General features: G+C 31.4%; 1 protein-coding gene across 2 annotated transcripts; it reads left to right on the forward strand.

Annotated features, from left to right (window-relative positions):
- The first annotated feature begins 285 nt into the window (after nucleotides 1–285).
- LOC144552153 (uncharacterized) lies at nucleotides 286–3,525 on the forward strand. Of its 2 annotated transcripts, none has more exons than XM_078300270.1 (4): nucleotides 286–436; nucleotides 631–991; nucleotides 1,193–1,324; nucleotides 2,085–3,525. In XM_078300270.1, exons 2-4 carry the CDS (start codon nucleotides 656–658, stop codon nucleotides 3,348–3,350), a joined length of 1,734 nt encoding a protein of 577 aa, XP_078156396.1. In that variant the 5' UTR covers nucleotides 286–436; nucleotides 631–655; the 3' UTR covers nucleotides 3,351–3,525. The 2 variants fall into 2 exon arrangements, with proteins under 2 accessions (XP_078156396.1, XP_078156397.1); XM_078300271.1 differs by having other exon boundaries at nucleotides 297–436; nucleotides 634–991.
- The last annotated feature ends 11,552 nt before the right edge of the window (nucleotides 3,526–15,077 follow it).

The raw sequence follows: 15,077 nt of genomic DNA on the forward strand, positions 1-15,077 counted from the left end.
AAGATGTAAAATAAAAGAGGTCTAAAGTCTAAACCATCAAATATATTTTTATTATGAAAAAAATATCACAAAGTTACGACAATTAATACAAATGTATCAATGTTTTCCTAAGAAAATACAAAGTATTAGTTTTATGATCCAAAAATTACCTTTCAATTGATGTTTGGTAACTAGTTCTAACTAACGGATCAATTCAGGTATTGTAACTTGTGCAATTGAATGCACATAATAGTGTTGCTCTGCTCTCCATTTCCTCAATAACCTTTTAAAATCTCTAATCTCTCTCTCTCTCTCTCTCTCCATCAACCTTCCTTCCCTTCTTTCTTTTCCTAACAGAGAATCATAAATGACAGAGACGGTCTCTTTTGGAGCAACCGAGGCTACTCTTTGCTAAAGCCTGTATCTTTCTCGTCTCCTGCGCACTTCTATCTCATTGGTATTCTCAATCTTTTCTCGTATCGGTCCTTTTCTTCCTCTTTTATTACAAGAATATACTTGCGCAACTCTTTGCCTCCCCTGTTTCTTTTTCTTTGATATAGAATCAAATAAGTTTTAGAAAAAAAATTAGAAGCAACTAGCAGTAAAGGTGAATCATTAACTCAATTTCTTCTTGTATACTTCTTCTTCTAGTAGGAAACGCACCACCAATGAAAGAATGCTAAACACCGGACAAGCCCAGTTGAAAAAGAGGGGCCTATCATCCTCATCTGCCACGTCATCATCTCTTACAAAGATCAAAATCAAGCGCCCACTGTTGATTCACAGAAGAGGAGGTGCCGCCACACCGGCGCCTATGTGGAAAACCAATGGTGGATCCCGGTCGTCTTGCACAGATGCCCCTGAAATTTCTCAGAATTATCAATCTCCAGAGGTAGTCGATGGGTTTGAAGGACCCATCTCGGCTCGAAAGCTTGTCAGTGTGCTGTGGCAATTAAATAATGATAATAAAGATAGAGATTGCTCCGAGTTATCCCGTAATAGCGTCTCAGATGTGAGTTGCAATTCTCAATTTGTGTTTATAGTTAAAGCTTATAATTTATTTAATAATACTAGTTTAGGAAACATCAAAAGTTTTCTTAATTGATTAATATAAACATTTATATTCTGAATTTAAATTCCACGAATAGGAGAAAAAGAATATTATTTTTCCTTAGTATTGATGAAATTACCTTAATTTTTCATTATAATGCAGATATCAAGTTACTATAAAATAAAAAGGCATAGAAGAAAGGCACTTGAGAATGATCAAAGAAAAGATAATAATTCCTGGCACAGAGAAGAAAGGAGCCGATCATCGCATTCTAACCGCACTAATGCAATGCAGGTAACACACAACAGCACACCTTTACACTTGCATTCAATTTTTAGAGGACTTCTTTATCAAGTATATTGAAGTTTGTGTTTCTATTTGTAATAGCTGAAAGTTTAGGGTGCTTCAGGTAAAAGGAATTTCATGGGAGAATAAGTAACCAACACTTAGAACCGTACCAACTGTTTTTGGTAGGCACCAATTCTATACCGCCCGGTACTGGCCCAATCTGCTCTCCTTGCAATACTCTTTTTAAAAATAAATTTGGATATTTGGATTATAGTGTATCAGTGGTACCATGAAAGCAAATAATCCCATCAATTCTTGGTCTTGAATTATTTGTGTTCCTCTTTTGTCAAAGAGTTCTCATTCCCTTACCAGCATCTGCCCAACACTTTTGACTTTGCACAAAAGAAAATGTAAAAAAAACAACAACTATAAAACAGCAATACACTATTCATGCATGTACTGATAGATGCTGTTAGTAAAAAAAGGGTTTCTGAGATGAATGGTAGACACCTTTATTAAGAGTAGTGGGCCTCACATGCTTGTTTAAATCCCTCATGTTTGGTTTACTTGCAATGGGCACAAAATATATTGTTTGTTTTTTAGACACACTAGTAAAGGATAAACATATCAAATCTTTATCGGTGGTTTTTGGACTCACCACAGACCCGACTGCTGGTTTGATCAGCTTTAACTTGTCAACTTTGCAAATCTGAGTTGGAACGTTTCCTTTTTTAACTGAACGGTTTCTCTTCAAATTGTTTGCCAGATCCAAGCTTGTAATCACCTCTCTCCGCAAACTTCAGTTAGAGAAAACACAAACCACCGATTAAAACATCTAAACAACAGCTTAACTGCATCAAGAGAGATCTTAAAAGCCCTTGTCCACCTGTTGGGCCCAGAAAAAATGCAATCTTCTACACTATCTCTATTGTCAGCACTACATTCGGAACTTGACCGGGCCCGCAGGCACCTAAACCGATTGGAGGAGAAAGAAACTTTGAGGAAGAGAGAGAAGGAGAAGATATTACATGGTTTTGAAATGGTAATAGAGGAATTAGACATTGAGAAAAAAGCAAGGAGAAAAGCTGAGAACCTGAATAAGAGGTTAGAAACGGCATTGATTGAAATGGAGAAGTCCATATTGGAGGCTACTGGAGAGTTGGAGAGAGAAAGGCGGTCTAGAGAGAGAGTTGAGCGGGTCTGTAAGGAGTTGGTTAGAGGGATTGGAGAGGACCGGGCCGAAGTTGAAGAATTGAAAAGACAGGCTGTTAATTTGCAAGATGAGCTAGAGAGAGAAAGAGAAATTTTACAAGTAGAGCTAGACAAGGAGAGAGAGATGCTTCAGATTGCCGACGAGTGGAGGGAGGAAAGAGTTCAGATGAAGTTATCAGAGGCAAGATGCCAATTTGAAGAGAAAAATATGGCGATCGATGAATTGAGAAATGAATTGGAGGCTTATTTGGTTTCTAGAAATCAACAAGAGTGCGAAATTGCAACTCAAGAGAAGTTTAAGAGGGAAGATGAAATTTTTCATGAAGAGAGGATTCAGTTCAAATTTCAAGAGAAGGCAATCAATGAATCAAGAAATGAAATGGAGTATTTGAGCTCAGAAAAGGATGGTGAAATTGACAATGAAGGAGAGCTTGAGGATGAGAATGAAAACATGTGCAGGGGGGAAAGCAGCAGTCTTGAATTTGAAGAGAAAAATAAAGTTATTGATCAACTGAGAAATGAATTGGAGATCTTTATAAATGCAAAGATTCAAAAAGGTGAAATCTGCAATGAACGAGAGTTTGAAGGTGAAGAGGAAAATTTGCACGAGAGGGAAATTGATTCAGGAGATGATAGTGATTTGCAATTGATCGAACTCGACATGGAAAAAGGGATGCAATGGGACTTTGAGAAAATGGGGGGAGAAGGTGCAGTTTTATTAGATAAAGAAAGCGAGAGAATGTATCAGAATGATGTTGAGAGATATAATCTGGTAAAGGGATTAAGAGACAACATGCTTGCCGGATCGGGTTTATTGTAGAACAAAATTAAGTGTGTCATGATTCGTTTAGAAGTTAGTTATAATTAGATCTGGTATGATTTCTACAAGTGATCAAATCTGTTTATTTATTCAGAAAAAAAATCAGAGTTTTGGATTGATATAATGTGCAGGCAAAGAATATTTCTGCTGTTGTCTTAATAAAATTATCTCTTATGTTACATGGATTATGTTATGATCAAAACAATCCTACCGCATGCCAATTGTTGGAAATATTCATTTTGAGTTATTTGTACATAATTGATCTTATTTTCCTTTTTCTTTGAAAAAAATGTAATGTTTACTGGTTGTAGTCAAAATAACCATTGTCAAATGATTCCTCCTCTTTTTAAACATTCTATTTTTAATAACTTATGCCTATTTTTCTGTCAGACCTGATACCAGTGCAACATATCATACTTGAAAAATATATGTATTAACTGTTGGCACTACCACTTTTAGCCCTTTATGTTAGGAAAAAGGAACAAATTAGGTGACATAGAATTAATGGAGGCTTTATGGAGGCTTATTAGGCCACAAGCTGACAAAATTAAAAATGAAAGAGGCTTATTAGGCCTCAGTTCTTACTAAGGTAACATCTAGGGGAACTGGTATGTATTGGGTCAAGTTGAAATCCCAATTTGTCTCTTGTAAAATTAATAATTCAAACAAATATTTGGAGGCCCAGGTTTCTCTTATGGGCTTCAATGATTCCAAATTTCTCCTAATTTAGTGTTAGTCTCATTAGGTTTCAATTTTGGATGGTTTTATCAGTTCCTTTTCCTTATCACAAATAATTTCCTTTGTATTTCTTTCTTACAATGTTCACTACTACAAAAATGGTCATTGTACATTGCATATTGTACACGGATTTGACAATTTTATATAAAAACTGTGTAAAAATTGTAATTTTTTGGGTGCCTAAAATATCTGTGGTATCTCTACACGGATATTTATTAAAGAATAAGTGTAGAAAGCCGTGAGAGAGCTACACGGACGTTTATTAGGAAATGTACACGGCTTATTATTTAAATTACAGTGTAGAAAACCTTGAGAGAGCTACACGAATGTTTAATAACAAGCTGTGTAGAAAGGTGGAAATTGTACACAGATGTTTGTTTAAATAACAGTGTAGAAATCCTTGATAGAGCTACACAGACGTTTAATAAAGAGCCGTGTTGAAAGGTTATTTTAGGGTTTTGTTTATATAAAGTGCCTTCTCCTTCAAGCGCCGTTTTGATCAATTTATATTCTCCCTCTCACAGTTAACAATTAATGGGTGGAGATTTAGGTTTATCAATTATTTCGAATCACAAATCTATCAAGATGAGCGGTTCGATATAATCGATTACCTACATCTCGAATTCCCATGCGAATTGCTTCATTTCCCCAATTAATTGGTCTGATTTTTGCGCTAAAGTGTTTTTGGAGGATAATATGAAGATACATGTTTTTGGAGGCCGGATCTGAGATTTTTGGAAGTTAATTTGTACTTCTCCTCTCTTAGCAAGATTTAGAGGAGAACAAGGAAGATTCTGACAAATCCTAAAACATGTATCTTCATGCTATCCTCTGTAAATATTGTGCTTCTCCTTCCAGCACCGTTTTGATCAATTTATTGAAAAAAAATTCTCTCTCTCTCTCTCTATTCTGATCATTTCAAAGCCGGATGAAGAGGTGAATGAAGGGTCAGAGTCGGATGAGGAGTCGAATGAAGAGTCGGACGAAATCGTCCAACTCTTCATCCGGTTTTGAAGGTCCTTTATATATCCACCTCTTCCCTTTTTTTTTGAAGGTCCTTCATTCAACTTTTTATTCAACTCTTTCTTTATTAAAACATGTATCTTTATATTACCTTCTGTAAAACCTATTGGCACCAAAAGGAAAGAACCACCCACTTGTCCCCTCTTCTAGTCCTTAATGGAAATTTTTAGTTTACATATGAATTTAACTTTTGTACTGCTCAATATGAATTTGTATAATTTTTGTATAAATTAGTATACATGAATTTTTAGTTTAAATTGCTATATATGTTTTGAAATTCTTGATTTTAAATGTTTGTTTTGGAAATTGTTTGTTTTGCTATCTGAAAACATAGAAAAAAAAAACTAATGGAAAAATGTAACAAATGATACATTTAAATTCTGGATTTTAAATTGTTTGTTTTATAGAGACACATTCTCAATCTGCATACATACCAACAGACAATAACAAATGATAATTATACATTCAAGGAGGAGAAGAACACACAAGGAAAAAAATGTAAGAATAAAAAGTTTTATCATGATACATGACAAATGACTTTGCATTTTTGCAAAATAGTAGTTATCAGTGTGTTCTTTTCTTTTTGAGAAAATACCAGATATAGCTAGTAGTTTTAAATGACCTCACCAAACTTGCATGTGATGTAACTACTAACTATGCAAAGTCATGCATATAATTCAGACCACTGCCTCCTTCTCCTTCTCCTTGGAGGCCAAATCATATGCCTTGCCAAACACTTCATACTAAGTTCAATCATACAAATATGGGACCCCCTGTAGAATAGTTACAAGATAAGTTCTTCTTTCCAAAAAAAAAAAAAATGGAAATCAAAATGTACTAATTAATGGGTTTTGCTAATTTAAGTTTAATTGCTACCTGGCTGTTTCATCATTTTTTTTAGCTACAACATATCATGCTAATTTCTTAAATCCCAAGTTTTGAATTATAAAAAAATTGTCTCTTCATTTTCAGAATTTTTATTTTTATTTTTATTTTTCCAAATCGAAGTTATAACCGATTTGTCCCTAAACTAAAGAAATGTAATTTTTTGTTTTCAGTTCCTTCAGAATTTTCTAAAGAAACCGAAAATAAAATTTTGACTCCTATAAAAATAAGAATATATATAGACAATCTATCTAATGCTCTATATTATATTTATATAATTCTAGAAAATAAAAAAAGTTGTGAGCCAAACTAGCATGGTTTCCTTTTTCTTTCCAATGTGGGACATGCATGTTTGAAAAATGAAGAACAAGACAAGTGCTAAGTCATGAATAAGGTATCATCCGTATCAGAACTCTCCTACTATGTAACAGCTTCCTTTTTCTATTTACTGGTTCACCCCCATTTGATGCTTTTCTTTTCTTTGCTTTTTATTAATTTTGGAATGATTTCCATGCATGCTCCCTCCTCACTCCACAAAGCCACATCATCATGTTGTCGTGACAGCTCACCGTTAAATAATATCATAGTAAGGATGATTTCGGTCCATAAAAGTAGCAACACCGAGCCCAGGCAGGACAGAATTTTTTTATTTATAGAAACTATTTAAAAATAATATAGGATAAATAGATGGATTGCATGAAAATTTTAATATGGTAGAACAAAACAGTGTCACAATAAATGCATAACTGTGAACCAATGTTACAATAAATTCGGCTCCTAAATTCTTTAATTTGAGGTACCAAATAGTGAGTATGTTTGATTTTAGGTAGATGAGTTGGTTGGTACTAGGACTGGTATATGTTATCTATAAAATCATGCTAAATTGGTTGGCACCAAACAATAGCAGAAAGATGCATCATAACAGTACAAGATCCTTCCCTCAAAACAAAAAAACAGTACAAGATCCTTACCAAATAAAACAGATTGATAGATAAACTTTTTTTTTTTTTTTTTTTTTGTAAAGTAGGCAATTTCATTTGTTTAAAGAGTTACAAAGTAACTGTTACATAAGATTTATGAGACAACAAGTGTTTTAAAAAACATACATACAACTGTAAACAAAGCTGGTTGCCAAACACAGCTATAAACATGAATTCATCCTACTGTAGTTTTAATTAATGTTCTAAAGAGTAATCATACATCCACATGCATATATATAATTATTTAATTAATATAATCTATAATGTTAGGAGTTTCCGGTGTATGTTGCTGGGCCTAATTAATTATGAGTTATGAGCATATCTTTTGCATCCATGCATGGCAAGTAGAGGTCCCAAAATCTTGCTTGGCAACCTGCTTCTTTATTTAATAATTATGTCAATAATAATGTCGCTTTCCGCAATATATCTTTTATAAAAATGCTCGACCGCAATGAATATATATGCTATGTGGTATTTAAACCTTAATTTAATTGTTGCTAAGAATATATATAATATAAATTAATTAAAACCATAATAACAAAGTCAGAATTGGGAAATTTGACCGATTCTAAAATTGTGATCGCTATTATAATTCAAAACAATTCATTCATAATATATATATATCAAAATATGATATAATTAAATAAAATAGATGAATTAATTTAAATAATAAGGATGTGAATTATGTATTAATCATAAAATTTGTTAAATCCATGAATAATACAAGTATGAGAAAAGAAATGTTAATACAAAATCGGAACTGAAATGAGAAATTTAGAACAACAAACTGATTTGGTCCTGAAAGATAATATTGCTTCGATTTTGGCATCAATTTGACTTAAATTCTTTGTAAATAATCAATATTCATCTTTCTTTAAAGCAATTAAGGATCATCACCGTCCGATCTAGATCTAACGATTTGACAAATTTTAATATTTGAATTGAATTTTTACAGTAGTTCAAATTATGAAGATCTATTGGGCGGGTCAGAAAATGCTAATTAATTTATAACGGTTGTGATTTGTGAAGCCCGTTTTATTTTTAAATTGGTTCGCTAATGTGATGTGACCATCTCGCAAAATAAATAAATAAATAAATAAAAATGACACGTGGCATCAGGGATGCAAAGAACACCGGAATAGTTATCCATCTCCAGTCATTGTCACATTGACTGTCCACTAAACCACCGACACCCCCCGCCTAATCCGTAAAAACGGTAACTAACCTTCCTATTTTCATTTAACAAATTAATTAATTAAATGGTTGGAATCCCCCAAATCCATTCAACAAAGTAAAACATATACCCCAAAAATAAGAATTTATTCTTGCACCTTTAAATGTTCTGCATCCCAAATGTTTATACTTAACGTACCAATTCATTATATATCTGAATACATTTTTTTCTTATTAATTAATTAATTACTTAATGGGTTTAGATAGCAATCGATCTTCTATAATTAACTAATTAGTTAATTACATGTTAACTAATTAGTTAATTACATGTTAACTAATTAGTTAATTACATGTTAACTAATTAGTTAATTACATGTTAACTAATTAGTTAATTACATGTTAACTAATTAGTTAATTACATGTTAACTAACCTAAAAATCAGGGGTGAATTCAGAATTTTCATCAAGGGACATCAAAATAGTGAATCCGGTTTAAATAACTAATAGAGTTCAAACTCATTAGCTAATTAGATACAAGATTAAAAAAAACAATGCTCTGACTTGTAATTTTCAATAATCTAACTTCTAATCCTAATAATCAATCATAATTCAAACAGTGTATTCTAATTTTAATCATAAATTTAATCTAAATAACAAATTAGAATTCTAGAGAGTGGCAAAAAATATTCCAAGGCAGCAAAGTCGGTCCGAACCTATAAAATTTTATAAAAATTCAAAATTCAGGAGGCAATTAATTAGTACCGGTAAGGCTTGTAAAAAAGATATATTTTAAATTCACTAAATAGTAAGAACTATTGAGTTTGAATTTTTGGCAGTGACCTCAACCTCGACCTCAAGTATTGATTTGATTGCAATTATTGGTGCATAGAGTAATCCTTAAAAACAGGTGGACTAATAATTTGAAAATCTGTTAACAATGACAATGAGATTTCCTTGATATTATTTACTAACGAATAATATCAAGCCTTGATATTATTTCAGAAAAATGAAAAGCAATAATTAAAAATTGCTTATAAAGATATTTAACACATGCGCTAACTCACACTATAATGTATCAGATTAGAACTCTAGATATTTCTATGGATGGTACATATTCCTTTTAAGATCAAAATTTTTCTATGGTTAGTTAAGAAAAAAAGTGTACTTACTAGGGTGACTTTGAGTACACGAGGATGGCAAGGGGATGTGTCTTGTGTGTTTTGTGGTGCAGCTGAAACTATAGATCATTTGTTTGTGCAATGTCCTTTTATTCGAAGTATTTGGAATTGGATAGCTAATTTTAACAATTTTTCTTTTGATTATTCAACTATTGATGAATTATGGTTTATTGACAAAGATATTTCTTTGAAAGATAGGTTATTGGTAGAATTACTTAGAGGAGCAGTGTTATGGTCAGTATGGTTAGCTAGGAATAAGTTATGTTTCCAAGGGATTACAACAAATTCCAAATTAGTAGGGGCTCAAATTATAGCTTTAGCGTATTTTTGGGTGAATAATAAGTGTTCGGGTTCACTATTGAAGTTATCTTTATTGCTTCCTACTAATGTTGACCAACTTGTGGTATATTATGTGAATTCATCATTGCAGATGGGGCAGCATGGGCAGGAAGAGGTAATCAGGGGGTTGCTGCCTATCGCTGGATCCGACCAAAACATGCATCAAAGTGAAGTAATAGAAGAGTAGCCTCAGTTTGGTTTTGTTTTTGGCGATTTCTGCTTATAAAGGGTTGTTTTGCAATATTTTAGTTTTTGTGTGTTTAGTTGGAGATCTTTGTTTTTCTAGGTTAGATGCTATGTTGCATTTGGTATTGTTTTGGATGTATGTTTTACATTTGTAGCTTGTTTCTTACATGATCTGGTACCAGAGGTTTGGTACCGACTCCTATGACATTGTAGGTTTCTTTATATAAGAAATCGGTGGTTTTATCCACTTTTATCAAAAAAAAAAGAACTCTAGATATTTCATATTTCTTTTATGAATATCAATTTGAATTCAATTACTCCCAACCCAAAAATTAGCTGTCATGATATTAATGTAAGCATCTTGGAGGCTCTTAGCTATCACAATTTCTTTCTTTTTGTTAAATTTGGATCAAATCAAAGTATAGGTCTATAGGAGAGAAAAATTCCTTTTCTCCAGCGAAGTTTTCCTTGCCTGAGTTACGCGTGTCTCTGGACCGAGTCTACTTTACGCGTGTCGTCATACGTGGACAAAAATCCAAAAGGGCGCATGCTCCGTGCTTTGATAAATTTCTAGCTATTATCGGTTGGGTTGTTACGGCTCACGTGGACCGTACGGAGGAGACCATTGTAATTTCTCTTGCAGTTCTGCGCTGCTGCCTACCGGAATGTTTGAAATACCGTAACAGTTTTTCACCTTAATCGGATTCGGATTCGGATTAGGATTCGGATCCATCTCACCCAATACCGGTTTTTAGTTTTTGAAGATAGAACTTCCTTCGTAAGAGAGATCATCACCAACTTTGCCTGTTTTTAGACCCGATAAGAGCAGTTTTGGGATGCGTAGCCTATTAATCATCTTTCCTCAGCAAGATAGAGTGGTTGTTGAGAGCATGTGACTAGTAGAGAGAGAGAGAGGCCCATCGGACGGCTGGTAATTTTTTGTTTTTTTCTCAAAAAGACACTATGGAAACGTAGGTTTTGGAATTTATTTACTATATTATATTATTAGATAGGTAAAAAATTATTATTTTTTTGAAATTCTGAGTCATTCACAAATAATAATTTTGTATCTATTTTTTTTTTAAAATAGCAAAAGTTTTTGAAAAATATAAAATTCAGTCTCCTGACACATATTAATATGGAGACCATGTTGAGCGATCCAAATTAGTTTGGATTTTAAAAATAAAAATAAAATTTTGAAATATGAATGAGACATTAAAAAAATACGACACATTTAAATCCAAACACTATTTTTAAAACCTACAAAATTATAGTATTCTTTACTAACGAATAATACCAACACCGATAAATAAGTAAATTTTTTAGCCAAGTACCTTACCTTTTGGGATTGGGTTTTGTCCAAAGGGTTTTGGAAAAAGCCTCATCATCCAAAGTCAAGATTAAACGTCTGATTTGCATTGTGATTCGTGCAAATATATTTAAATGACTCCTTAAATCTAAAAATCTCTATTTTTATATTATGTACGTAGTTGTCTTGATCCGTTAATGACTGAGATTAAAAGATGAATTTTTGAATTGAATATCAACCCTCCAATCACATAATCTATATTCTTTTGATTAAATATATCTATTTTATGTGTAGAAGTCTAAATTTAGTTGAAAATATACTTGCCACACAAACTGCTACATTTGTCACAATTAAAATTGAATGAATTCTAGCAATTTATTTCCTTATTTCTTCTTAGAGATATCTTCGATTCTTGCAATTAAATTATTTTCTTATTTTTTTTGTTTCCTCCGTTTCAATTCTACTCTTCCTCTATAATTTTAATAATGAAAATGAAAATCATCATATCTTTTCGAATTTTATTTAGGACTACTGTATCTTTGTAAATAGATGAATAACAAATATTGTGCAGATGTTTACATAAAAAAAAAGATCTTGTGCTAATGGAAACAATCATTTCTTTCCAATTTGAAGAGAAAATGAAGAATATCTAAAACTTTTGTGTAGAGAAATTATTTGTAGATAAATTTCCATTGTTAAAATAATTTCCATCAAGAATATATATACAGAGAAAATTTTTATTTGAATCACTTAATCATATATTTTCCAATTTTGTTTCTTTATAGATTATTTATCCTCTAAATCGTTTAATGACATGTCTTGTTTGTGGAGAAAATTAGATATTAAATTGTAATGATACTTCAATAAAAAATTTCATGTTATATTTGATCCATTTTTTATTTGTTGTGGTTTATTTAATTGTTATTTATTATTTGAATTTTTTTTTTCATTTGTGTCTTTTATTTTTATTTAAATATATTTTTTCTTAATTTTATGTGAATGTCAAATAAAAATGTATCTTCATATTCTATTGAATCTTATAATATATCCTCGTTGCAACACACGGGCAAGATGCTAGTTTATACTAATAGATTTTGGATGAGACTTTGTCCAATTAAAGTCATTTGGACAAAAATACCAGCCGGTGATAAATTGCAGAGGATCCGGAGTCCGAATAAGTTCACATGTCAGCCGGTGATAAATTGCAGAGGATACTGCGCATAATGGTGCGAGTTTCAAATTAATGGTGAAACAAAAGAAACTCATATGCATGATCAAAGTGCGCACGATGTAAGTTTTCAATTTTGAAGAAATTAATAGTGAGATTATAATTTTGAAATATTGAGATGGTAACTTAAAAAAATTTCGGATTTGGAAAATAAAAATTTAATTTAATTAACTTCATTTAAAAAATATTCTTTTTTTTGAATTGTGACAAATATACCAGTCAAATTAAATTTTCAGAGCCGCCATTTATTGACGGCGCTCGTTATTTCTGTGACGACTTTAACTACCATGAATCGTAGAGGGTCACATTAACCCGTTCTGACTTCTGAATATTAATTTCACATGTTACATATTGTAATACAAGAGAAGAGATGCACAATACTAGCAAATTATATTCCCACAGAAAAATACACGTCAGCATTCGTGTAAATTGAAAAAGAAGAAGATAGAATCGGATCCTTGCAAATTGATAATAAAATATGCGTTGATTTGTAAAATACTTGGCATTTCAATAAACTAATTTATCTCTTGTATAGTTGTATGTGTAGTTTTACTGCTATGTTTTGCATATTAAGTACTTATTTTTGTTGTTTATTTGAGTATGGCTAATATAACATTAGTGTCATTTCAGTCTATATAACACCAACTCCAAAACCTATCAAATCTAGTTCAAATGGTGAATCCAAACCGTTCAACCCAATTTACTTTATGAGTGATGCATTTACATGCAAACTTTTTATATTTTCAAGTTATGTTAGTATCAAATCAAGCGGCAAAAAAATTGAAAAATGAATGTATTAAAATTAACTTAAAAACTCAAACATTTGACCGCTTGACTTGATATCAAATAAACTGAATAACATATAAATTTTACATGTAAACGCACAACTAATGAAGTAGATCGGTTTGAACGGTTTGGATTCACTATTTGAACTCGATTTGATAGGTTTTGGAGTTGGTGTTATATAGACTGAAATGACACTAATGTTATATTAGCCATACTCTATTTTAATATATTCATCATGTGCAACAGCTTGAATCAACTGTTTAACTTTTAAAAACTTTAAAAATATAAAATGTAATCCAATCAAACTAAAAAAAGAAGTGTAAGTGGATCTGAGCTCGTGATAATATATTATATTTGAGGGATATGACAGAGTAATTACAATGTCAAATTTAATAGGCGCCGTAGAGACTGGATGCTGACTCACATTTAAAACCTTACCTAAAGCCGCATCTCGTTTGTCTGCACCTCCACGTGTCACGATCTCATTGATCTTTTGAGATTACACTGTCTTTAATATCTATTTGATTCTTATTTTTTTCCAAGTGGAACGATGGAAAAAGAAAGAAAGATATTGATTCGATATTTGGAGGCAACTAGGTCTACAGTAAGTGGTCGGGCAATATGTAGCGTGTTGGTACGAAATTGGCTACTATTATTCTTTTCTTATTATTTTTTTAAATAAATAAACGAGGTGTCGTTGTTTTTTGAGAAATTTTATTTACATCAACTATTACTAGAGCTATTATCTGCATAGCTGGCCAAAATAATGACACTTTCATCCATTAATTTTACATAAATAATAAAATCAAATACTCTTGTAATCCAATTTATCGAGTGATAAAAATATATAGATATTTTTTGTTAAATTTTTCCATCAACGCACAAGTATAAAATAGTACTTTATTTAGGGGGTATGCATGTACAAATTAATAAAAACAACATTTTATTATGGTAATGTGATAAACTGATAATTAACAATCCCACCCACATTTTTAGAATACTTCATTTATGTATCTGTTATCTCTGCACTAAGAATATATTTATACTTATTACAATAATTATTTATATCTCAATTATAAATATTTCTATATAGTATACAAAAATACTTATTACTTATTTTTTTTGCAATGATAATAATAATTTTTAGTTAGTACTTTCTTGAGTAAATAAAAAAAAATTCAGAGTTTAATATTTTCATAAATATATTCAGAATGCTATTTTTGTTTTACATTTTTTACAAGAATCAAATGAAGATATATATGTTGCTTCAATTGAGAAATTATGTTGCTTGCTCGTTGGTACGCGCAAATTTCCTTTTTGTGATACCAAGGTCAAGGTGTACACCATAAAAGGAAGAGATTGTTGATGGGTATGGAAGTAGCTTATCAAATAAGTTTTTGGTTCTACGCATAATTTAATTTGAATGAATTTAAAAAAAAAATGTATCTATCTAATCTAATTATATATATATTTTTTCTTAACGTATAGATCCATTTACGAATCATTTCATATAATAGTACTCAACCAGTCAATATATATATATATGTTTGTTCAAAGTGAAGAGGAAAATAAATGTTATGAAACTATGTTACAGTTAAATGTATTTTTAATCACGTGTCATTTGATTGGGATAGAAATGTGCTATATAAAATTTATCATTACCGAGAACTAGCATTTGATCTATTAATAAAAGACATATATAAGACTCTCATATAAAAAGTCATGAGTTCGAAACTCACAAAGTGAAAAAAAAATATCAGTAATGTAAACATAAATTTGAAGAAAGTCGGTAAGCGAATGAAAAGTAAAGTGGTATGTTAAAATGTGGAGATACCTTTGATTGTGAAGCTATTAGGAAATCCCTTAATGGGAGGTAGGAGATTTTGATAGTTATTTCCTTGAA

The sequence above is a fragment of the Carex rostrata genome, chromosome 3 (assembly GCF_964058835.1).
Source record: "Carex rostrata chromosome 3, lpCarRost1.2, whole genome shotgun sequence".
Lineage (NCBI taxonomy): Eukaryota > Viridiplantae > Streptophyta > Magnoliopsida > Poales > Cyperaceae > Carex > Carex rostrata.